A 27,997-nucleotide genomic window follows, 5' to 3' on the forward strand; every position below is an offset into this window, starting at 1 on the left:
CTATTTTCTAGTCTATAGTCTAGTGTATAGCCTAGATTCACAAAAAAATTGTTTCCTAATATACCTAATGAATTTGAAATCAATATTAAGCTTTATTCGTCTTAACCCCCCACTCTACTCATAGTTTGAGCGTTTTATTAGTCCTATGCAAATTGACCACACTATTGTTTACTTCTTTACTTATTAGTTTTCACATAAATTTTCGTTAAAAAAGTCGAATAGAAAAGCCGGTCGTAATATTTTAATTAATTTAATGGAGAAATACCGCGGTTTCGATTAAAAAGAGTGCTTAAATTGTTAATTAAAGTGTTTAAATTTCATAATCTAAAGTTATTTTAATAAAATCTCTAAAAATAAAACCACAAAATGAGTTTAAAAATACATCGTCCTTATTTGGCCCAGTTTTTTGCCAGTCATTGTTAGTTCATCTACGAAAGTGTTATTAAAAAATTTTATGTTAAAAGAAGTTAATAATCAATTGCCTAATGAAGTTAAAAAGTGATTTCTTTAAATGTTTTGTTAAAATATGAAAAATATTGGTAAAAAAATTAAATTGCAAAAATTATGCAGCCATTTGTTGTGTTTTCGTTTGGTGTCTTCGTTTGTGGGAGTTGTTGTTGTTATTCTGCAAGTTGTTTACTTGTTGCGTTCTCTTTGCTATTGTTGTTGTGTTGCTGCTTTTATTTTGTTTTTTGGGGGGGTTTTTGTGTCAACATGCTAATTGAGTAAAAATGTTATTTTTTATTGTGAACTTCTACGTCTAATCTTCTCTATGGTCTAGTTGGGTCTTTAGTCTATTCTATAGTATAGTATATAGTCTAGTCTAACCTCCAGTCTATAACCCAGTCTATATTCTAGTCAAGTCTATAGTATAGTGTGTAGTATAGTCTAAAGTCTAGTCTAACCTCAAGTCTTGTCTATTGTGTAGTCTATTGTCTTGTCTTTTGTCTAGCCTATAGTCTAGTCTACAGTCCAGTCTATTGTCTATGTTTAGTTTAGTCTATTTTTTAGTCTATAGTCTAGTGTTTACCCTAGATTCACAAAAAAATTGTTTCCTATTATAATGAAATTTAACTCAATATTAAGCTTTATTCGCCTTAACCCCCCACTCCACTCATAATTTGAGCGTTTTATTAGTCCTATGCAAATTGACCACACCATTGTTTACTTCTTCACTTATTAGTTTTCACATAAATTTTCGTTAGTAAAGTCGCGTAGAAAAGCCGGTCGTAATATTTTAATTAATTTAGTAGAGAAAAACCGCGGTTTCAATTAAAAAAGTGTTAAAATAGTTAATTAATGTATTTATATTTCATAATCTAAAGTTATTTTAATAAAATCTCTAAAAATAAAACCACAAAATGTGTTTAAAAATACAACGTCCTTATGCGGCCCAGTTTTTCGCCAATCATTGTAAATCCATCTATTAAAATGTTATTAAAAAGTTTAATGTCATAAAAAGTTAATAATCAGTTGCCTAATGAAGTTAAAAAGTGATTTCTTTAATTATTTTTTGTTTAAATAACAAAAAAAATTTGTTAAAAGTAATTAAATTGCCAAAATAATGCAGCCATTTGTAGTGTTTTCGTTTTGATGCCTTCGTTTGTGGTAGTTGTTGTTTTTATTCTGCTAGTTGTTTACTTGTTGCATTTTGTTAGCGTTGTTGTTGTGTTAGCTGTATTTATTTTGTTATTGTGGGGTTTATGTATGAAAATGCAAATTCTCTCAAATAAATTGAGTAAACAACAACAACAATAATGCTGCTCAACATGCTTAACACAACAAAGTGGTTGCTGAAATAATGTTGCTGAGGGAGAGAATAAAAAAAGTGTTTTTTAGTGAAATAATAAGAAAAAATTAATTAATTAAAAAAATTATTGTAAAGAAGGGACATCGTTGGTTTGCTGCAAAAAAAGGTAATTTCTTAAATATTTAAAATGTGTTTTTTATAAAGTATGTAATTTGTAGAAATTAAGTTATAATTATTGAATGAAATTGAAAACAAAATATTAAAATGATTGAGAATCATCGATAATTTCAAGGAGATGTGTTTGTGTTTATTTTAAAGTTTTTAATGATGTCAGGAAAAAAGTATTTTTAGTAAGAAGTTGCGGTTAGTTAGTTAATTAATTTGTTAGTTAGTTAGTTAGTTAGTTAGTTAGTTAGCTAGTTGGTTAGTTAGTTAGTTAATTAGTTAGTTAGTTTGTTAGTTAGTTAATTAGTTAGTTAGTTTTCAGCAAACAGATGATCTTGGCTAGATTGTGTAGGCAGGCCTACGACCACTATTTCGATCTGTTGGAATAAAAAATTTTTGATAAATCTTAAAATGTTCACATAAAGTATTAATTTTTTATTGATAATATTATTTTTATAAATTACAATTTACTTTTATCCCGGAAAGAAGATTTATTTCATTGTGCAATTAACACTATTTAATTTAATAATCTAAATGAAAACTTAATTCTAATCTTTGGTGATCAAGAGTAATTTTACAAATTCAAATATCAACTCGGTCCTAATATAATTTTCATAGTCGTGAATACCACCATAATTAGTGGACCCTACAAATCGTTCCCACGACAATCGGTTCATGGCACCGGAACGACTCGGAGTTCAATGAACAACGACCAATGATTGTCAACCCAGCCACACCGAATTTACACGTGTTGCTGCTACAACAACAAAGAGTAATGATTTCTGGAATTCTTTTAAAGGAAAGAACCTCAGAAAAAGAAAACATCTTTAAAGTTGTATTTTGTTTAAATGTTGCTGTCAATCTCTGGTGGTGATCGCTATTTTCAACAACTACGATAAATAATAGGGCCAAATATTAAAACTAATTCTAATGCTAAATTTACAAAACGACTAGATAAGATTTGAGAAATTTTTTACAAAGTTTCCCTGCTAGAAGGTTCAATTAACCTTCCAGGAAAACGGAGTATTTAAGCATTTAAACTTACAGCGAACGAAATAATTTATTATATAAATCTATAAAAGAAATGACTAGTTAAAAATAATTTAAATATTTACGAACTAGGTGGAACCATTATGATTACAGGAGGTGGTTGCTGTTGTTGTTGCTGAGATTGCTGATCTTTGGGTCAAGCAACAATATCATGGGTTGGATTATAAGTGAAATAATTTAAATTAAATTCATCATTAAATAAAACAACATCCGATTCTTCAGATACTGAAGTGGAAGGTTCACTATTGGACGCATGATGAGAATGGTGATGAGAATGATGTTGGTGATGATGGTGGTGATGTTGCTGATGATCGTTCGATATTTGAATGCCCAATTCCATGGGATCAATTTCGGTAACATAATAAGGAGCCGATGAGGAATTATTGCTATGGCAGTGTGAGGACATAGAAGAATGGGAAGAATGTCTTAGACCGCTTTCATTAACTACCACATCTTTGTGTATGGGATTAAGATAATCTAAAAATGATAATATAAATAAACGATTAAGTTGTTTCCGGAAAAATATGTTTCTTTTAACAATAATACTAACCATTATCTAGCAGTACATCCTGATATGTGCTAATTATGGTTTGATTCACAGATTGTACTTCCACCTCTCTATGTATACCATTTAAAATTTGTCCAGCAGTTTTTCTTAATTCCTCATCCGTTAAGAGATCATTGTAGGGTAATTCATGCATAGCATGAGTCCCAGATGAATCAATATCATGTACAGAATTTTGATTTTGTATAGATGCATCATTGTTATTATTATGAGTTGATGTTTGTTGTAACATTTCCTGTTGTATAGCGGCAGCAGCCACAGCAGCTTCATCGTATAAACATTGATCCTGTTGACAGCCCACATGTTTATGTTGTCCACTAACTGCACCGTTTTGTAGTAAACGTTCCTGTTGCTGTTTTTGATGATGTTGTTGCAAGCGTTCACGATTCATTGATTCCATTTTAAAGAATAAATCTAAACGTTGTTTTTTCTATTAAAAGAGAAGAGATGTTAAAGGTTATTTGGGTATTTGTCTTATAGAGTAAGTGTTACTTACATGCTCCCATGCTAAAACATTTTCCGCTGAATCACCACTTGATATTGTCCACAGATGACCCGCACCTTGTGGCGCTTTATGACCTTTGCGAAAATGTGGATTAATGGAAAGATTATGTCTTACAGAGTTCTTCCAGCGATCATCATTCGATTTGTAATAGGGAAAACGATCACTGCAATGTGAGAAGAAGAGAGAAGAAGAGAGAAGAGAAACATTTTGATTATTTGTAGTGATTAGTAGGTGTTAGAACTATGATATATTTTATAAATTGAAAGATAATTTTAGACGATCACATCACGTTAGTGCGATTCTTAGATCACGTATGTGGTCACCAACTCTTAAGAAGATAGTCAAATGGAAAACCATATAAATGATATCCTATACATGGCTTAAATAAAACTCTGTAAGATATATACATGTCGTCTCAATCCGAACGAAAACAACGTTTCAGTATATAGAGGATCTTTTCAACATTATTCATATTAAAGAGTATCAGCAGAGTTTTTTAGAAGTTTTAAATTAGTCTGGATATCGCCTGAGTCAGAATATATCTGAAACTATTTGGACATTGTTTCGAAAATTACAAAGAAACCTTTCAATACAGAATACTTTTCAATGAGGAAATGAAGAGAATGTAGAAACATTATAAAATTGTATGGTTGGAACGTTAGAGAATAGCCGTCATCCATTAAAACGGAGATTTGCTTGCTGAATAACAGGGGAGATCCCCAAAAAAACTGTCATATTGAACATATAAATACGAAAACTTAAATTTCTTACGACACGCATAGAAGATTGAAGGGAGACCAATTTTCGGGACGAAGTTTAAAAATAGAGAAGAAGAATTTAGACGCCCATGTAAAAGCATGCACAAGTGTCCTTGTTAAATCATTAGATAATAGTTGTCCTCTGCAAAGGTGGAAAACTCTGGTTGAAGCAGGATATCCGAAATCCTGAGAAGACTTTTGGTAAACTGTTAACAGAAAGGCTGGGATAGGTATAGTATCGGTGAAGAATTATACAAAAATCGACAAGGATATAAGATTAAAGGAGATAAATGTTCGGGACATTATGATGATATTAATTGAATGTTTCGACACACAGTGTCGAAATAGATAGTATAATAGACGTCGCATCCATAAGTGTCCTGGTTAAATCATTAGAGAATGGCTGTCCTCTCTCGAAACTCTGGGTAATAGATAATATTTGAAATCTTGAGAAGACTTTGGCAAACTCTTTAAACGGATACGATGTAAAAAGACAAATTCTTCGATAGTCTAAACGAGACCCCTAGAAGCACTTCTGTTAAAAGGTATTTGTATAGTATTTTTTTCGCATAAAGATCAAATTATTTCTATCCAAATGTCATGTTTAATCAAAATCTTTAGTCTAATATAGGCAGAATATTGAAGAAGACCAAAGTTCAGAACATTTCTAAGAGACTATAAAAGACACTTTTTAGTGTCAATATAGAGAGGAATATAAACTTCCATATAGAAGCTCTGGTTTAATAGTTCTTGGGTAGAAAGTCTTAGTATTAGAGAATATCCAAAATCTTGCGAAGACTTTTCGCAAACACTTTTAAAAAACAAAATATGTGGTCATAAAATTGACTTTCATTTCTCACATATTGCCAAACCTGCGCAACACTAAAGTCTTACCATATAAAGTTCTAAATGGAGTCTCTTTTCCTCTTAATCCCCTGAGCTACCCAATACCAAAGTCTAAGGAACAGAGAGGTTTTATAAAATCTTATAAGGACTTTTCACAAACTCTTTTAAACAACAAAAACTGATATCAATGACAGGAGTTCACAGCACTTATCCCTAGAGCTACGCAACACTGAAGTCTAAGTAACAGAAGATATCTAAAATCTTGCGAGAAATTTTCGCAAACACTTTTAAACAACAAAATCTTTGATCAATGACAGGAGTTCAGAGCAGTTTATAAAGTTAACTTTTATTTCCCACTTATTTCCAAACATGCGCAACACCAAAGTCTTTCCATATAAAGTTCTAAACAGAGTCACATTTCCCACATATCCCCAGAGCTACGCAACACAAAAGTCTGAGTAACAGAGGATATCTGAAATCTTGCGAGACATTTTCAAACACTTTTAAACAACAAAATCTTTGATCAATGATCATTTCCCACTTCCCAAAAAAAGTCTTATCTTATAAAGTTCTTGATAGAGTCCCATTTCCCTCTTATACCCAGAGCTACGCAACACTAAAGTCTGAGTAACAGATGATATCTGAAATCTTGCGAGGACTTTTCGCAAACACAATTAAACAACAAAATCGTTGATCAATGACAGGAGTTCATAGCAAATTATAAGGTTGACTTTCATTTCCCACTTCCCAAAAAAGTCTTATCTTATAAAGTTCTCAATGGAGTCTCATTTTCCACTTAGCCCCAGAGCTACACAACACTAAAGTCTGAATAACAGACGATATCTGAAAACTTGCAAATACTTTTCGCAAACACTTTTAATCGTTGATCAAAGGCAGAATTAAAAAACAGATCATAAAGTTCTTAATGGACTCTCATTTCTCACTTAATCACAAAGCTACGCAACACCAAAGTCTTATTGATCCATAAGTCTTTCCTATTTGAAAAACGTCGATAACAATGTTAAAGCGCATTAAATAAAGTACACGCTAAGACTCTTAGTCAATCCTTAGACCAGTTTCATATTGACAGGACGTCTGTCTTTTTGATAGGTTTGCCAACCGGGATTGGTGTAATAAGAACTTTGATAATATAATGATACAATAATGCCCTGGATAATATGAAGCAACGACAAACTTTCAAAGTGGTTAAAGTTCGGTATGTGTAGTGTATATTGGTTTTGTATATAATTCTAAAGTTGCAATAGTTGTAGATTGTCCTTTAGAAATCACATTTATATAAATTACTTTTGAAAAAAGTCATAAAAGTATCCTTTACATAAAGCGCGATATGTATAAACTAATATGTACAATGTCCTTATTTTCCATTGGCTATTGTATTTAATTACTCATTTGTTATACAAACATTTCTTGCTACAAAATTCAAATTTATATACGTTTAACTGTATTGTATACTTCCTTGGTAAATATAGCGTTTTCCAAAACAAAGCGCGCACACACAAACAGAGCCCATTAAAACTTTTTGACCAGTAGCAATTAAAACTTTTTCCATACAATTTTATATACTGCTACACGTTTCACATAAATTTCAACGAAAAACTTTTTCTTTCGACTTAAGTTTTTTTTATTATTATTATTATATTTGCTTAACACACGCCAAGTCCTGTTTGCCATCCAATTTTCCCCTGCTGCCACAGGCACACCAGATTTAAATGAAAAAAAAGTAAATTAAATATATATACAAAACTAAAACGGAAAGGACATCGCGTGTAATGCGCACGCTCTCCAAAAATTGGAAATTATTGTAGTATTTTTTTGTATGTAAAGTTGAAAATTACTGTACACTCAGTATTTGATATACAAACATACACATATAGATAAATTTACGATTTCAAACCTCGACATACAGTCAAATCATATACTCATGTACATATCTCAAAAACAACCCTCATATTTCGTCTTATATTTATACCCATTAAAAGCACGCAAAACTTATGGGGAGTTCAACCACCACCACCAGTAGTTTAGCCACTATTTAAAAATCTATAGTTGGTTTGGAGGGGGACAATCAGTATGTCATTGGTTTGTAAATCACCTTTTATATAGCATAAATTAAGACCACCCCCCTCCCTCTCTCTTAGCTTGTGGCACTATCCAAAAACTGATTTTCTCATTTATATATTTGATTCTTGTTTTATACTTTATTTTGGCAATAAACATGAAGTAGCACGCGACCATTTACCAAAAGAAAAGTATATATATTTTTTTAAATCTGTTTTAGGGTGGTAGATATTTTAGGTAGTAGCTGGAGAGGTTATCATTATAAAAGCCCCCATTTTGTTGTTAAAATAATGATAGAAAATTTAATGGAAATTTTAAAAGGAGTTTTGTTTATACATTTTTAAATCGATATAGAAATGGTCATATAATCTTTAAGATCGGCTCTTTACTTTTGGTGAACTGGCCAAAAGCGCTTATCATCAATCTATACTGGACATATTGGAAGGTTATACACAATCATCGGATGTGATTGATATACATAATACCAGACACAGAATATGTGGGAAACTTTGAAACGCTGATCTCAGATAGAATGTCAAGGGAACATTAGAGCAAATACCAGTAGGAATCTGTTGTTACACGGATGGCTCAAAATTGGGGGATAAAGTGGGGCTGGGGTTCTATATTAAAGATCCAGAAGCAGAAATATACCACCGTTTACCAAATCATAACACAAGCTTCCAAGCAGAAATACAAGCATAAACGGAATGCGTAAATTGGATTAGAATAAATATGGCGCCTACAGCGCTAAATATATGTACCGTCAACCAGAAGTCAATTAGGGCTATATCCGGAGATAGGTCTTAGATTTAGTTCTATCTCCGGATATAACCCTAATTGACTTCTGGTTGACGGTAAATATATTTAGCGCTGTGGGGCCATATTTATTCTAATCCAATTTACGCATTCCGTTTATGCTTGTATTTCTGCTTGGAAGCTTGTGTTATGATTTGGTAAACGGTGGTATATTTCTGCTTCTGGATTGTATTGTAATAAAGCTTTAACTAAAAACTCTCCCAGAGGTAAGGTTAACAGCCAACTCGGGAGTAGTCGGTAACGAAAGAGCGAATGTATTAGCTTTGAAGAGAAGGGAGCTCGACGCAAAAAAAGCTGAACTCAAAATATGGGTGAGAGAATCCCATGAGACTTCTTGGAATACTGAAGAAGTGGGCGGAACCACGAAAATCTTATGGGGTGAACCTGATGAGAGCAAGACGAAACATCTCCTCAAAATAAGCAAATCTGGACATGCGGATTCAGACGTATGTAGAGCATGCGGAGAGGACAGTGAAACTCTGAAGCACTTTCTTTGCCACTATCAGGGGAAGTTAGATCTAAGTATCTTGGAAGTGATGTTAATCCGGAAATAACATTCCTGAATAACACTGATTGAAGATTCTTAGGAATTACGCTCAGGAAACTGAGATTCTGAACACTGAAAAATAATTCATTCAGTTCCCTTCTTTTCATGATAAGGATCGCAAAACAGGCCCAATTGCGGCCTAGATGTATTTCTTCGGATTTGATGTAGTATACATCTTCCTATCAACTTAACCTAAGAGTTATTTAAGTGGTAATCGCATTTCGATTCGAAAGAAATAGTCTTCAAAACAATCGGTGTTGTACGATTCAAATCGAGTTACTGAGTAAGCCCCCTGACTATAGCCTTCAATCGAAAAAACGACTAAGTATCCTAAAAAAAAATAAGTTAACTTCAAGGGTTTGCTGCCCCGTTAACTTCCAAGATGTAAAACATCACTTCCGTTTACAATCACGCAGATTGGATGGCCTCTGTTGATGTGGCAACGGCTTCTAGAGACGTATCCGGTAGACCGTCACAGGGACACAATGTCAAAATTCTTGTATGAACAGAGTTTACTCTGAACATACCTGGACAAGGCTTAGTCCCACAGTCATTCCACTGTGGGGTATCTGTTGTCATTCGGCAACAGCACCGAACTTATCCTGAAATATTAACTTTACCTTACATCAGTCCTTTAACAGCCACTTACTCGTCCCGTGAAGTGACATCATCAGTTTTCAGTCCCGGCTAATTAGAGATACTGGTAGTATCTCTGTACCTACGGATTACAATATACCAAGATGGGATCTATCATCAAGGAAACATGCCCCGGGGATCATACGCTGAAAGTCTCTATCATTTTGAATCTAAAATGAAGCCTTAAGCAACACTCTTCAGTACCTGAACGAAGGAAGTACCCATCATTTTTATCGCGATTGTCGATAGAATTTTAGTTTCAGATGCAAACTACCGACACAATTTCAACATCAAGTTGATCTTCTCAAACTGGGATAAGTCTCGCTAACGAAATTCTCACCTGCCGCACTTTTAAAGAGTAATGAAATATCGCCACAAACTTCCTAAACCAAAAAGATCGATCGTGCTTTTGCTGAAGCATTTGCACTTTTGCTCTATGTGTGGTTTCTGTCCGTTCTGAGTGGATCTGCTATTATTTAAATTCATAGGTCGAGTAGAATGAAGATAGACTCTACAAGAATTGATCCTCAGTTACTCTGACAGAATAAGAAATATGATATCTTTCGGTGATTATTTAGTATAGTTCATAAACTTTTAGGTTGGAAGTGATCTCCGCCTAATAGGTCCAATAGAAGTATTTGTGTATTACTTCAGATTTTATGAATGTTTAAAAGTCCTCCTTTCAATCTAACTAACTAACTAGCTAACTTACTAAATTACAGGTTGGAATGCGATATAATGAAACCACTAAACAGTGAGAACCATAACTATGAGTTTAAGCGTATTTTAGTAGTCGTTTTATATTTATTTCCTTTTATGTGCCTTCGTTCATTCATAAAGTTTTAACGCCAAATATTAAAGTTTTCTCTTCATTTAATATTTGCGTGTATTTAATTATTCATTACACAGAAATACGTATGATTATGAATATATGTAAATAAAAGTATATAAAATATTTTAGTATATTTTTCATAAAATTAATTAAATCTAGAAAAAAATGACAATAACTTTAAATAGTTGTTGCTTTTTCAAAGACACAACGTAAAATTGTTATTGTTTTACATATAAACTGAATGAGAATTCATCTTTTATATTATCATAAGTTGCCAAAACTAATTCTAGAAAAAACTATTTACTTACAAAAAGTTTTACTATACAAATTCCTATTTATTTTCACAAAAATACAACAAATACTTTAGAGTATCTACAATTCTACTTTTTTTAAAATTGTATCTCAAAAGTTTCTAATTGCATGCCAAACTATTATGGCTATTTTTCCTTGTCATGAAGGTCGTTTTTAACATTTTCCCAAATCCTTTTAACTATAGTAGTTATTTTGTATTCCTACATTATAATTGGCTTTAGCAGGCAACCATTAAAAAAAGTTTAATTTCAAAAAAAAAAAAAAAAAAAAAAATGAAACTATTACATCAACTTGGAGGCTATTCACTACCAAAACTATATACATACTTACAAACATAAAAAATGAAATTTAACCCAAAAAGGAGAAGTTTAAATTGTCTAAAACCTTTATAAGAAGATCTTCATACAGTTTTCAATAAGATATTCGATTTTTTAATAATCACTTGAGACTTAGAGTCAGAAACTTTGAACATCCTTGGAACTTTCTATAAAACTCTCTAGGTATCCATCACCTTTGGAAATTCTGCACATCTGACATGTTGTATATTGAAACTTTGAACATTCCTAAGACTGTATGTATACATTTTCATCAGTAGAAACTTTAGACCTGCGTCAGATTCTCTATAGAAATCTGTAAGATTTCCTATTGAATATAGGAAACACGAAATTCTTTTCATCCGATAGTTTTTCTATAGCAACTCTAAATATCAATAAGATAGTAATTCTATACAGATCCGACAGATTTTCTTCTGAATTTGAAACTTTAATCGGGTTTTCTTTAGAAGCCCTGAAAACTCATCAGAAGTTCTATGTAAACATCGTTATCCGTTAGATTTTTTTAATAAATTTGGGACATCCACTTTGATATTATTAAAGTTTTTATAATACTCTTTGAATATCCATCAGATTTAGATCCATTAAAGTTATAAACACCTCTTTGGAAATTCTGAACATTCGTCAGGTTTTTCAGATTGTCTTTTTATAGAAACTCGAAGTATCTGTTAGATTTTTATGAAATATTGGGAACACGAAACTTTTAACATCCGATAGTTTTTCTACAGCAACTCTAAACATCGCTCATATTGTTGATTCTGTATAAACACATCCGACAGATTTTCTATTGAATTCGGGCATCCGTCGGGTTTTCTAAAGAAACCCCCTTGATATTCGTAAAATTTTTATAAAACTTTCTGAACATCCATCAGATGCACATCAATCTAAACTCTGATCATCTCTCTGGAAATTCTACAAATCCGCCATGTTTCATATGGAATCTTTGGGCATTCGTTAGGTTTTATAAGGAAATTTTGGACATGTTTAGGTTTTCCAGATTGTCCATTTATGGAGCTCTCTTAGATTTTCTATTACATTCGTCTGTTTTTCTATAGAAACTTTATACATTCACTCACATACATATCTTCACTCTATATACATATCTTCCAGAATATATATAGAAGTTTTCGATTACCGTTAAGTTTTTAAAAAAAAACCAGCGACTTTCGTCTGATACTCTTGACATATAGATGTTCAGATTTATCCTGGGTATCCATGAAATCTGTCATCCATCAGATTTTCTTTAGAAGTTCTACTCAGTCTTCAATATTTTCTACTGAATTTACAAGATTAGTCAGTTTATCTATGGATACTTTCAATGTCCGTCACGTTTCGTTTAAAAATTCTTAGGTTATGGACGTCGGGTGTTTTATAGAAACTCGGAATATCCGGCAGAAATTCTTGCTTTTGGATATTTATTTACTTTTCAATGAAAACTCTCGATATTATTCAGTTTTTCTATTCTATTTGGGACTTCCTTTAGCTTTTCTATGGCAGCTTTCGATATCCGCCAGGATTCGTATATATTTTAAAACATCCACATGACTTGATATTCACTATTTAAGATATTTGTCTAATATTCTATAGAAACTTTGCATATTCTTCAGATATTTGATTGAACACTTGATATCAGGCAGGAAACTTAGGACATTCGCTAGAAATTCTTTGCACATGGAAAACCTTGGATAGGATTTTCTATAGCAACTATCCAAATAGTCCAATTTTCTCTTAAAACCTTTGAAATTCTTCATATTAGAACTGAAACCAAAGGACATAAGCTAGAATCTCTTGGTTTAAAGAAACTTTTGCTAAAATTTTCATATTTCATATGGAAACTCTCGATATCTCTCAACTGTTCTATTAACTAGGGGAAATCTGTGAAATTTTCAATAAACTCTCCAACTCAGTCCAAATTTCTATTGAAACCTTCGATATTTATCAGTTTATAATTGGGAATGGTATATCCTTCAAAGGCTCTTGGGGTATTCTAAAATTCATCATGATTTCTATAGAAACTTTGAATATCCGTTAACTATTCTATTAACTAGAGGAAATCTGTCAGATCCCCAATGAAAACTATCTATAACAGTAGCCTTTCTGTAGACGATTTGATCTTGATTGGATCATTGGAATCATTGATTTGATTATCGGAAATCTATAAAAACTCTGGTTAATCGTCAAATTTCCGAATGCTCCGAAATATATTTTTCTAATAAATTCCGATATACGAACCTGACAAATTTTCTATCGAAATTTTAGAGAATCATCAGATCTTCTATTAAAACTCTGGACAAACTCTAAGTTTTTTATAAAACATTTGAAATACGTTAGGTTTTCTTTGGATACTTCAGATTTTGTACATAAACCTATTTAGTAAATTTTTTAAAGAAAACGTCTACTTGACTTAAAGATCCCCCGCTTTGCGTACATTTAGGGTTAAAAATTCTCAACACGTTTTGAAATATATAACATATTACCACATCAAAATGATGACTGCGCTATAGAAAAAATAATATAAAATAATAGAAAAAAAAATTATGACGACCAAATCTTATTTTCTATATACAACAACGATTACCAAAAAAAAACGTATTATAATTTATGAACTCTCTTTTATATAAATTTATTTAGTACCAAAGAAAAAAATATAAACTATGTAACGACTACTTGGAATCACAAGTATCAAATGTTTCTATTTAGTTGTTGGTGCTTTCCCACTACTACAAAATTCCTCCACCTGCATGATGGTACATCTACAATATATAGAATTTTTTTTTTTTCATTTTTTTGTATAATGGACTGACTGGTTGGTGGGTACCATGTTACCAAATGGTACGACCAAACTAAAGTAGTAGTCAGTATAGATTGTTGGCTGAATGAAATGAATAAACGAATGACTGAATGGTTTGCTAAAACAGATTCATATTGAACTAAACTGGGCTATAGAAAATGCTGAAGAATAGAACAGACAGTTGGTTGTAAGCCAATAAAACGGACAGACAGGGTGAAATGAAATCCTAGCTGGTAACAATCAGTTCTGCGCAAAAAGAACATAACTATCTAAAGGAGATTGTGAAATTGCACAACTATCCAGGGGGTAATTTTTATATGGCCATTAAACTGTGAGATCCCTACACTTGCTTATCTGCAACATTCCCCTTAGAGAAATTGCTTATAAATAAGACTTTCTTTGCTAAAAGTTTGCTATTGGAATTTTGATCATTCATAACATTTTTTTTTGATACAAAAACTATAATTTAGATTTTCAGTTTTAAAGCTAAAAAGCAATTGCTAAAGTCGTTTTCTAACTTGCTTTTATGTTATTGTTTTGACCAACAATCAACTGCTTTTAAGATAAGTGATAAAAAGCAAAACTTATTTGTCGATAAATTCATATTTCAATGAAAATTCAGTTGATTTTGATATAATCAAAAAATATTCCTTCAACAGAAGTTCTATTTCACAGGTGTTTCAACGAATTTTTTTTTGTACTATCTGGATTGTAAAAAAACATTTCCTCCCTCTCCCCCACATTCATAATTCTTTACATTTAACTATTTAAGCACAGGAAATAAAAGGAAACATATTTATAGTTGTCAATTCGATTCGGTTCTATTTCGTTGTATTTTATTGTCATTAGTTGACAGAGAATTACATAGACAAATTATTGATTTTATAATAGTATTTATGAACATTTAATATATTCATATATAAATATTAAAACTTAATTTGGGTTATGTCCATATGTGTATGATGTAGTTGCCACTGAATCCTATGTTTAGTATCACTGTTTTCTATACAATTGATATCGAGACTTGCTTTAGAATTCTCCAAAACTGAACTAAACCCGAACTAAAATTGAACTGAACTTGAACTAGAACTGAACTAGAACTGAACTAGAACTGAACTAGAACTGAACTAGAACTGAACTAGAACTGAACTAGAACTGAACTAGAACTGAACTAGAACTGAACTAGAACTGAACTAGAACTGAACTAGAACTGAACTAGAACTGAACTAGAACTGAACTAGAACTGAACTAGAACTGAACTAGAACTGAACTAGAACTGAACTAGAACTGAACTTAAACTGAACTAGAACTGAACTAGAACTGTACTAGAACAGAACTGAACTAGAACTGAACTGAAGCTAAATTAGAATTGGAGTAGACGGATGTTCAGAGTTTATTTACAATGTGAAAAGTGTTAACAGAAAATCTGGAGAAGTCCCAAAAATATTTTCTATACATATTTAATCATAAACATTTTACTTACATTCAGCATGTTTTTTATAAAGAGGCATTTTAAGGAAAATAAAAGAAGGGGGTTTATTTTTTTCCAAACCGATTTACAAACAAAAATTTATATTTGTTTTAAGGCCTCACAAAAGTAAATTTATACTCGCGTACATGCATGATTGGTTGGGTTGGGTTTCAGCAGTTTGATGGGAAAAAGTGGAAAAATAAAGTTCATAAAATGTCTACTTAATGCGTTTTTCTACTAGAAGTGATTTTTAGGTGGGTGGTTTTTATTTCATTTTCGACTATAGAAGTCGATAGTTCGAGAAAAAAGCAGGTGAAATTAATGGATGGTTTGGGTGGGTGGTGGTGGTGAGTCTCCTGCAATGGAATGACAGGTATTGTAAATGTATGTAAATTTTATTCAAATACAAATTATGCACGCAAGCTTTATTAAAAACATTCCACTTTAAGTGGTTTTGTTTCGTTTTCAATTTTTTTTAAGTTTTTTCTTCGTTTAAAAGAGTATTGGTTAGACGGGTTTTAATCATTTCGTATTTGTATGAAAACCTTGAAAATGTCAATACAATTGAGTCTTTAAGAATGTTTTTGAAATGGGTAGGATGGAATTCTTAATTAATTTAATTTTTATATTAAAGTTTTATTTTCCTTTGGAATTTTTTTAATAATGGAATCATTAAGATATTGAAGTTTAAGATTTAGGAAAACACATTAAGAATTTTGACGGATAATATCACATCCAGAGTTTCTATAGACTATCTGACAAATATACCAAGTTGCAATAGTTAGTCTGACAGTTTCGATAGAAAATCTGATGAAAATTTGACGATTCTCAAAAGTTATTTAGAAATCTTACGAATGTGGAAAAAATGTGACAGATGTCCAAAGTTTTGAGAGAAGATCTAGTGAAAGTCCAGTGTTCGATAGAAAATCGCAGAAATGTTTTTTGTATAGAAATCTGACAAATATTGAGCTCTTATATCGAAAATTCAACGAATGTCAAGAGTTTTGATTAAATTTTAACGGATGTCAAGTATTTTCATAGAAAAATTGACTAATATCCAGAATTTATATAGAAATACGGACTAATTTCAAGGGTATTGTTACAAAATATGACAAATAGGATTGAAATAGAACTGAACTAGAACTGAACTAGAACTGAACTAGAACTGAGCTAGAACTGAACTAGAACTGAACTAGAACTGAACTAGAACTGAACTAGAACTGAACTAGAACTGAACTAGAACTGAACTAGAACTGAACTAGAACTGAACTAGAACTGAACTAGAACTGAACTAGAATTGAACTACAACTGAACTAGAACTGAACTAGAACTGAACTAGAACTGAACTAGAACTGAACTAGAACTGAACTACAACTGAACTAGAACTGAACTAGAACTGAACTAGAACTGAACTAGAACTGAACTAGAACTGAACTAGAACTGAACTAGAACTGAACTAGAACTGAACTAGAACTGAACTAGAACTCAACTAGAACTGAACTAGAACTGAACTAGAACTGAACTAGAATTGAACTAGAACTGAACTAGAACTGAACTAGAACTGAACTAGAACTGAACTAGAACTGAACTAGAACTGAACTAGAACTGAACTAGAACTGAACTAGAACTGAACTAGAACTGAACTAGAACTGAACTAGAACTGAACTAGAACTGAACTAGAATGAACAACTAGAACTGAACTAGAACTGAACTAGAACTGAACTAGAACTGAACTAGAACTGAACTAGAACTGAACTAGAACTGAACTAGAACTGAACTAGAACTGAACTAGAACTGAACTAGAACTGAACTAGAACTGCACTAGAACTGAATTAGAACTGAACTAGAACTGAACTAGAACTGAACTAGAACTGAACTAGAACTGAACTAGAACTGAACTAGAACTGAACTAGAACTGAACTAGAACTGAACTAGATCTGAACTAGAACTGAACTAGAATTGAACTAGAACTGAACTAGAACTGAACTAGAACTGAACTAGAACTGAACTAGAACTGAACTAGAACTGAACTAGAACTGAACTAGAATTGAACTAGAACTGAACTAGAACTGAACTAGAACTGAACTAGAACTGAACTAGAACTGAACTAGAACTGAACTAGTACTGAACTAGAACTGAACTAGAACTGAACTAGAACTGAACTAGAACTGAACTAGAACTGCACTAGAACTGAAATAGAACTGAACTAGAACTGAAATAGAACTGAACTAGAACTGAACTAGAATGAACTAGAACTGAACTAGAACTGAACTAGAACTGAACTAGAACTGAACTAGAACTGAACTAGAACTGAACTAGAACTGAACTAGAACTGAACTAGAACTGAACTAGAACTGAACTAGAACTGAACTAGAACTGAACTAGAACTGAACTAGAACTGAACTAGAACTGAACTAGAACTGAACTAGAACTGAACTGAACTGAACTAGAAATGAACTAGAACTGAACTAGAACTGAACTAGAACTGAACTAGAACTGAACTAGAACTGAACTAGAACTGAACTAGAACTGAACTAGAAATGAACTAGAACTAGAACTGAACTAGAACTGAACTAGAACTAAGAACAAATGAACTAGAATAGAACTGAACTATAGAACTGAACTAGAACTGAACTAGAACTGAACTAGAACTGAACTAGAACTGAACTAGAACTGAACTAGAACTGAACTAGAACTGAACTAGAACTGAAAGAAGACTACTGAACTAACTAGAACTGAACTAGAACTGAAACTAGAACTGAACTAGAACTGAACTAGAAACTAGAACTGAAAGAAATGAACTAGAACTAGAAATGAACTGAACTAACTGAACTAGACTAGAACTGAACTAGAACTGAACTAGAACTGAACTAGAACTGAACTAGAACTGAACTAGAATTGAACTAGAACTGAACTAGAACTGAACTAGAACTGAACTAGAACTGAACTAGAACTGAACTAGAACTGAACTAGAACTGAACTAGAACTGAACTAGAACTGAACTAGAACTGAACTAGAACTGAACTAGAACTAGAACTGAACAAGAACTAAACTAAATCTGAACTAGAACTGAACTAGAACTTTCTATAAAATATCTGACGAATGATAAGATTTTAAAAAAAAAAAAAAAAAAAAAAAAAAATAAAAAAAAAATGATGATAGGAGTTTCGATTGAAAATATAAATATATAAATGTCGAAAGTTTTAATAGAAAATCTTACGATTCTTAAGAGTTTCGGTTGTAAATCTGAGAAGAGTCGAAATAGACTATTTGACCAAAGTCCAAAGAAAACCTGAGAAATGTCAAAATATTGATTATAAATCTGACATTTAGATTTTCAATAGAAAATCTTATGGAGTTTTAAGAGATAATCTAGTGGTTATTAAGAGTTATGATGCCAAATGGTCAAAGTTTTGCTAGCAAATCTGACAATTTTCCAGAATTTCGGCTTGAAATCTGATGAGAGTCTAAAGTCTAGATAGAATATAAAGAACAAGCAGTTTTCTAAAGAAATCTGACGAATTCCAAAATATCGCTAATAAAACGTACAAATATTGAGAGTTTTAATAGAAAATCTTATACAGTTTCGAAAGGAAATTTAACGGATGTCAAGTGCTTCGATAGAAAAATGAAAGAATGTAAAGATAATCTGATTTCTAAGAGTTTCTACTGAAAGAGCGTCAAGAGTTACAATAAAAATCTAATTTGGATTGATAAGTCCAAAATTTCAATAAAGTGTCTTAATATTCAAAAATATGATAAATATCAAAAGTAAATCTAAAAAATATCCAGAATTTATTAAAAAAATCTAACAAACATCCACAGTTCCGGTAGAACATCTAAAGGAAATCAAGAATTTTGTTAGAAAATCTGACGAATGTCAAAAGCTTCGAAGGAAAACCTGACGAAACCCAATACTGTAGTTATCAAAAGTTTCAACAAATATAGATTTTATACAAAAAGTCTAGGGATTTTTGATAGGAAAATCTTAGGAATGTCGAGAGTTACTAATAAATATTTTGCTGATTCCTGGTTCTCTATAGAGAGAATCTTGAGGAAGTTAATTGTTTCTAAAAAAAAGAATTTTGATTTCAAGTTGTAATAACTAATTGGAATCTTAAGTTCTGAAAAAATCTATGTGCCACCTTAATAAAAATTCTCCATAAAGTTGATATGTATATAAGTTATTATGTTAGTTATCATGTAGATATATTATAATCGTATTTCGTATTTATATGTATTTTCTCTATAATGATGGTAATAAAAGCAATTAATATTTTTTCATGTTTTTCCACTATTTTCAGCGCCCGACAAAACGTTTAACGATGATTTACATTAAAGCCAACAATTTACAAAAAAAAAAAGAGGTGAGTATATAAAAACCTATAATTTTAAGGGTAGTTCTTTAGTTAATATCATAAGAATGTGTTTATGTGACGCAACGACTTGTCAGTCATATAGCCAGTGCGTCTGTCTAAGAACAGGTAGTTGTTGCTGACGTATGTATAATATAATTTGTAATTGTAATGAAATTCTTTAAGTTTTTCAACAAAGAAAAATTGCAGTTTTTTTCGTCCCGCCACGTGACGTTAAAATTTTGTAGGGGAGGGAGGTTTATTCCTTACTTTCTCTCTATTCTCTCAACACGCTTGAATTGTTTTGTATCCTTTTTTTGTTTTGGTGTGTTGGACGATCAGGTGTCATATGTTTTATATATATATTGGTTTTATTGATAGATAAAGGTGGACTTTTCGTTAAAGGAGCATGTGTTGTAGTTGTTACAATTAAACGGATATTAAATATTTCGTTGTTTTCTGTTAAATTTCCTTAATGTCCGTTCATTGCCTTGTCCTTTCCGGTTAATTTTATGCATTTTAAATTATAATCGTTTAGGTTGCTTGCCCATTGATGGGGTGCTAAACATGCTTCAATGATTTTGAAAATTATCGTAATCGTGCGAATTGCAAAGAAGTTAGAGAGGTAGGAGGATCGTTGACTATCATCACTTTTTTGTTGTTGTGATGATAGAGGTTGTAATAATTGAGGGTTTAAATTTAAAGTGCAGTATTTTTTTTGAAGACAATTATGAAGTAATTATGATATATATGGTAATAAAAGGGAAATATGATAAAAAACTATAATTAAATGATCCTTTAAAATAATGAACCTAAGGAAGTAAAAATTTTTTTTAACAAAACCTGACGATTTTTAAGAGTTTTATGGAAACTTTTGATATATGTCAGATCAAGAGTTCCCATAGAAATCAGTTCAAATGTTAATATCATCTATAGAAAACCTCTTGAAGAATAGTACAAGTATTCACCAAACAAGAAGAAGTAAGAGAGGGGGAGGGGTGAGAGGTTTGCTTTGTTATTGAGATGATAGGGTTCATAATTGGGGGTTTAAGTTCAAAGAGACACATTTTTGGAGACAATTATTAAGTTATAATGATATGTTTGAAAAAAATTATATTAATTTTAAGAATGTAAAATAATGAACCAAGTAAATCGCTTAGTGATAACCACTGGAGAAACATTCAAAGCTGCCAAAATACCGCCGTAAGGACTGTAACAGGCTGCTTACAAATTACTTCGGAACATAATCTGCACGAGGAAATGAAAGTCCTCATAGTCAAGGAACACAATGTCATTTTGATTAAAAAGTTCCTCCTTGGATATCATCGGTAAAGTCATCCCAACTTTAACATCACACAGATAGATGCTCTCCCCCAGGGCATGTCAGGAAGTATCTTCGAATATACGAGAAAAACATATGAAGGATTCATTGGATCTGTCCTTTGAACGACAATCATAGAGACGCCAAAAATTCCACAGTCGCAGGATACCGCTGGAATGTCGTACTTGAAGGTCGTAAATAGCGGACACGGAAAATAAGAATAGTTCTACGTACAACTACAATCGGGGTGAAGCAACAGGATCAATACCTACTGTTGTATGGACTGTACCGTCCCCAACTAATGTACTGCATATGGTCAGGGTCCCCATGAAACCCACCACTGCCCAGCCAACCCTATGTCTAATGGATTTATGGATGCATCCAATTGAAGTAGTTAAATTGATGTAGAACCCCCAACAAGATTATTGTATAATTTTAGCTATAACTACAAGAACAACTTCAAGTGGGCATGTTATTGATGAAAAAGAAATATATGGGAACTATTTCCATAGTTTCAGAGACACTCATTTCATAGATTAATTACATAAATTCCACGTTAAGACCGAACTCCAGTGAAGCAATAAAGAAAAACTATATCCACTTCGAAGGAGGGCACATCACTTTTTTAAACGTCTTCGAAATATCTAAAGCCATCGGTTTATTTTCGTCAATAATGTAAATGGAATCATAAGCCTAGTATATCTTCCATTAAACGAACTCTACAAAAGACTTAATGGCTTAATGGAAAATGATTTGCTAATAGAATAAATAGCATCAAAGAGAACTGCTTTCATTGGTTGGTTAACGTGGTAGTTCTCTGTTCGCGAACGGTCAAGTAGTGTCGAATAGACTCCATTTTGACAGGACCTCTACAAAAGTCAGATGTAGAATAGTATGTATTAGGTTCAGAATGTGGTAAAAGGAATCACAAGCCTATCATGTTCCCGTAAAGCGATCTTCACTAAAGCCTTAATGGCTAAATGAAAAATGATTTGCTAATGGAAGAAAAAGCATCGAAGAGTACTGTTTTTATTTGTTGGTAGGTTAACGAAGAAGCCACTCCATTCGACAGATGAATCTCAATATGTCATTAGGTTGAGACTAAGATATCTCAGTAAGGATAGATATGAAGTAACTGTTATGAAAGGAGTTTCTTTTCACAGATAGAGCAGAACATTCACAGATGGAAGATCGTTTCTCTTTGTTCCCTGTCTTTGTAACTGCGGCACTGTTCCAGAAAACTTTTTTATGTTAATTTGTTTGAAAGGAAGGATAGAGATTCGTCAAGTTGTTCTCTAAATATTTGACAAGATGAATGAGAACGATTTGTTAAAAGACGTCGTTTAAGGACCAGTGATTGTATACCAAAGTCACCAGAAAACTTTTTCGTGTTACGATCTGTGTAAACTTCTTAAACCGCAATATATTTGCCATAGTTCCTCATACCTTTTTAATTGGTATCAGTCCGATGATAAGTATCTAATCAAAAGTTTTCTTAGAAGAAAACTTGTGAGATTAGTAAGCTCAGATATAGTTTCTACAATGCACGAACTTAATAGTACTTTTTAGGAGATCAAGGCTTGTACAGCAGATATCTCTTAGAGATATTCAGAACATTAACATTTTCCGGTGAAGCGGCCAATGCAATCAATGATATTTCAATCATGATGACTACTTGAGTCTTAAAGCATTAACTTTGAGAACAATTTGTATATAAAGAAGAGCGATGTTATATCAAAGAAAACTATATGAAAGACTTTGTATAGAACAGGCGCAGGTCCATGGGTAGGTAATAAGGGAAATTTTACCATCCCCCCCTTTCAAAACTGAAACATTTTCATACACTTTCAACATGTGAAAAAATGGAAAAATTAAAAAAGTGTGACCGAAATACATTTTTTCTTAAAAACGGAATCTGAATTCTCAGAATATCTTTATAACATTTAATTTTCCACATCTCGTGTGCTAAAGTTGTAAAAGTAGACATTTTTAATCAGATTTGAGTCGATAAAACCGGGCGAAGACACTTTCATTAACAAGTTTTGTATAGTTATGTGAGATTAACATGGGTTTCAAATAGGAAGCCAGGATCTTGATTAAAGTGAATATTATCTATTTTAATTTAATCTTTTGGAACAGTTTGGACATACATAGGTTGAGCCTATATAGTTCAATCTCTGAACTCTCTTATAAATATTTCTAAATTTTTTTCTTCAAATTAAAAATTTTTACTCTTATGGAAATTTCGCTCTAACATTAAATTTTCTTAATTTATTTGACATTCAATTTATTAGCAACTTGTTGAAAATGTTTTGCTAAACAAATAAAGTTTTTGAAAACAAAATTCCTTAAAACCTTGCAAAGGAGCAATCAACAGCAGCAACAATTTTCTAAGTTAAAACAAAAAAATCCAAACCAAAGCAAAAGTCATAAATTATTGCAACATTTTACTCAAACCATATAAAGAAATAATTACACATATGTAACGAAAAAAGTAAACAAATACAAGTATTTGTTTTAACTTAACAACCGTTGCAATAACAAAAATATTTAAACAAAAAAAATAGTTTTAACAACAAAATTCTTTAAACAGAAAAAGATTTCGAAGAAAAAGATTTTTCACATCTTATTTTATTAAACAAAATGGCGTTATTTTATATACTTACGATATCCATTGATAAATGCCGGACACTGTTAATTCACCCTTATCCTCAAGGGCGTATTCTATGAGCTCCGTGTAGGTAAATGGTGGTTTCTTAGGCCTTTTATTGGGGATTTTTGTTTTTGATTTGTAATTTGATGATTTGTGGTTTATGTTGGGGGATGATTTTAATAAGAGGTTGAGGTGGTGGTTTTAATTCATGTTGCATATTTTAAGGGTGCGACAAGAAGAAGGAGTTTTGGAAAAAAGAGAGAAAGAAAGTTTTTATTAAGTTTTTAACATTATCAAATAGCAGAACTTTTCAATAAATATTACTCTAGACCAGTCTATAATCTATACTCTGGACTAGTATATAGTTTGTACTTTGGATCAGACTATATGCTATAAACTAGATCCCATTCTGGATCAGACAGTAATCTATAACACGTACCATTCTAAACCTCACTATAGTCAATAATATGTACCAGATTATAGTCTTGATTAGACCAGTTTAGTACTGGTTTAGACTAGAGTCAATAAACTGCATCACACAATTGTATATAATTCTGGACCAATATAGACAATGGTTTATATATTGTATCAGACTAAAGTCTACACTCTGTGGTTTAGTCTATACTATGTACTAGACTAAAGCCTGTAAATTGGATTACACAAAAGTCTATACTCCTTACAGTTCTGGACTAGTCTTTAACCTATAACGAGTACTATTCTGGAACAGACTATAGTTTGTACAATGTAGTCTACACTCTGTTCCAGACCATAGTATATCTTCTGGACTAAACTATAGTCAATACACTGCATTATATTATATTCTATATTATGGACCTGATAATAATCTATAATCTTGACTAGACTTTACTTTAGACTTGACTATAGTCTATACTATTGATCTGGTTATCGTCTATAACCTCGACCAGACTTAAACTGTACTATGGACAAAACGTTAGACCATACTATGGATCATATTGTAACTTGGACTATACTATAATCTATACTCTAGAAAATACGGTATTCTATACTTTGGAAAAAACTATAATCTACGCTCTGGTCCCGACTAATTCCTACACTCTGAACCAGCACTTTGTAGCAGACTATACTATGCACTAGACTTCAGCATATAAACTGGATTACAAAAGTCTATACTCCTTACAGTTGTGGACTAGTATCTAACCTATAACCCATACTATTCTGGAACAGACTATAGTTTGTACTCTGTACCAGACTATAGTCTACAATCTTTTCCAGACAATAGTCTATCTTCTGAACTAGACTATAGTCAATACTATGGATTATACTATTATGAACCTGATTATAATCTATAATCTTGACTAGACTATACTTTAGACTTGACAATAGTCTATACTGTGGTTATGGTCTATAACTCGACCAGACTTAGACCATACTATGCACCAAAGGATAGACCATACTATGGACCAGATTGTATTCCATACTTTGGACTAGACTATCGACCAAATCTAGATCGTACTATGGACAAAACGTTAGACCATACTATGGATCAGATTGTATTCCATAATTTGGACTATACTGTAGTCTATACTCTGAAAAAGACGACAATCTATACTTTGCAAAAAAACTGTAGTCTACGCTCTGGACCCGACAAATTTCTATACTCTGAACCAGATTAAAGACTATACTCTGGATCAAATTAGAGACTACACTCTGGAATAGACTAAAGTCTATACAATGGAGCAGACTATAGTATATACTCTGGAACAGACTACAGTCTATATTCTAGTCAAGACTATAGTCTAAACTCAGTACTGTATACTCAGTCATACTATAGTTAGTTAGTTTGAAAATAAGATGTACATATATACATCAAATGTGAAGAAATACAATTGTCTCAGGTGGAATCGAACCCACCACGACCGGTCTACCAGACTAGAACACTAACAACTAACCTACACGAGGCCACAGTATCAGACTATAGTCTATACTCTGTACCAAACCATAGTCTATACATTGTACCAGACTAAAGTCTTAATTGCCTATACTCTTTACCAGACTATTAAAGTCTTTGGACTAGACGTTTGTCGGTAATTTGCATGCGATTTATTTTTTCGCAAAGTCTATATCAAAATCTTCACCTGATTCACTTTAACACTTACGCTCTGTGTGAAGTCTCCTCGATGACAACATTTTCCGCTACAACCATATCATTGCCATCCAATTCCGATGTAACTTCCATAACCAATTCCTCAAATTTTTTACCCGTTTTATTCATATTCTTAGGAGATTTAGAACCGCCATCTCTAAATGAGGAACCATTAACCGCGGGATTTGTATTATGTGTAACTTTACCCAAAGAAGACGAAGTCATCATTGTAGTAGACGCATATGTAGTGGAGGTATTATTTGTATTACTAAAACTAGAATTTCCCGAAGATTTATAATGTTTACCACCACTATTATTAATATTTGCAAGATCTGGATTAAGATGAGGAAATTCATCGAATTTAAAATTCAACAACCATGAAAGATTTTTATCCTCAAAATCACAATCTTGTTCAAGATTATCGGGTGTAAAACAGGTGTTTGACGAGGAAGGCGAGGATGCAACTGCAGTAGTGGTAGTTGTTGTTAAATGTTTAGGATTTTGTGGAACTAAAGTTTTAGGAGAAGAAAAACAATGCTCTGTTGGCTGCTGCAACTCCTCAACTGTATTTGTATTTAAGGAGTTAATCTCGCTTTGACTTTTGAGATTTACCGTAGGATTTAATTGTGATATTTCTGTTTGTAGACTTGAGTTATAACGATGATCTAATTCTAATAAATCGGAAGCTTGCCATTGTTCTGCATTATCATCATAGTCCACATTGGCATTAACACACACCGTCGAGGGTGTACTAAAGTTGGCCGTTTCAGCTAAAACACTGTCACTTAAACTATTCACAGATACTGGCACTATTAAATTGGCATCGTAGGCAAAGAGATCATTGATAAAAGAACTATTTGCTATAATATTAAAGGTTCCCGTATTGTTATCCTGATTTTCATTATTGGACTGATGTGACGACTGCTGCTGTTGTTGGGGTTTATAGGTTTCTTGGCTGTATTGGCTAAGAGGTTGATTGTAATTTGTCGATTCCTGCTGGTCTATATGACGTTTTTTCCAATTATTATTGCTGTGGGAGTTTGTATTTTCAAATTCCGAATTGTTGTGAGACGTAACATTTTGTTGCAGTTCTTGTTCGGAATATTTGCGTTTAAGAAAATTTGTATATTCATTTTGGCCTTGAGACACGGGGGAGTTAATTGCTCCGTTATTAACGGGCATATTTAGAATCATTTTATTATATTTAATTTTTTTCTAATAGTTTTGAAATTTTTTTTAACAATTTTAATCTTTTTTTCACTTTTCAACACTATTTTATTGTTTAACCTTTTGGGTTTCGTTTTCCTTTATTTATCCGTTAAGGTTTTTAATTCCCAGGATGTGTTTTCATTACCGTCGTTTTATTTCAACTAAATTTTCTTTTCATTTATCCACAGGAAAACCCAAATTGTATTTCCTTTAATTTATAAATTTCAATAAGAATTTTTTTTGCGCAATTATTTTTCTTTCTCTTTAATTGCTGCTCTTTAAAGGCACATGCTCACTCATCAGCAATGGAGAACTCTCTAGGTGCAATAGAGACAACATTACTTTGCAACTGTTATTAGAACCTGTTCATGCTTGGTCGCGTTTACTTTTCAAAATTTTTCTTTTAAAAATGCTAATAAACCATATGGTTTTGTCCACTATAGTTTCATTTACAGGGTGTTGCTGAACCAATGAACCTTGTAATTTATGTTAAATTAACTAAAGTCCCTCTTTTCACTCTCTATTTTGTTTAGCTCAAGTGTCCTTTATATTGTGTAACAAATCCTTTTAACAACTAAACAGGTGTGTTTTCGTTTTTTAACCAGGATTCATTTGTCAATAGGTATTTTTAGTTGTCATTGACTACTTAACTCTCACTCTCTCTCTCTCTCTTCCAATTTCTCTGTGGCTAATTTTACTCGGGGATTCCCTATTTTATCACAACTTGTACTAGATGAATAAGTTTTTTATTTAACGCTTGATTTCTTTAAAATTATTTATTAATGTTATTAAAAATCATTAGTTTTTAATTAATTAATATCTTTATTTTGTAGAAAATTCCCCAAATAATTAAATATTTCACTGGAAATATCATTCGAA

At 32.1% G+C, this 27,997-nt stretch overlaps 2 protein-coding genes across 2 annotated transcripts in view; one reads left to right on the forward strand and one right to left on the reverse strand.

Moving 5' to 3' along the window:
• Positions 1-207: 207 nt before the first annotated feature.
• Positions 208-27,997, forward strand: part of LOC111686324 — a 132,607-nt gene continuing 104,817 nt past the window's right edge. The window contains exons 1-3 of the mRNA XM_046946212.1: positions 208-418; positions 1,840-1,916; positions 19,760-19,822. The gene's annotated coding sequence lies outside the window, so the exon portion shown is untranslated. The remainder of the gene's footprint in view (positions 419-1,839; positions 1,917-19,759; positions 19,823-27,997) is intronic.
• Positions 2,328-27,509, reverse strand: LOC111675259 (forkhead box protein J1-B). Its single transcript, XM_046946210.1, has 5 exons — positions 25,923-27,509; positions 23,798-23,893; positions 4,027-4,198; positions 3,516-3,960; positions 2,328-3,442 (listed from the first exon to the last, which is right to left on the reverse strand). The coding sequence occupies exons 1-5, from the start codon at positions 27,101-27,103 to the stop codon at positions 3,102-3,104; spliced, it is 2,235 nt and encodes a 744-aa protein (XP_046802166.1). The 5' UTR covers positions 27,104-27,509; the 3' UTR covers positions 2,328-3,101.

Source organism: Lucilia cuprina, chromosome 3 (assembly GCF_022045245.1).
Source record: "Lucilia cuprina isolate Lc7/37 chromosome 3, ASM2204524v1, whole genome shotgun sequence".
NCBI lineage: Eukaryota > Metazoa > Arthropoda > Insecta > Diptera > Calliphoridae > Lucilia > Lucilia cuprina.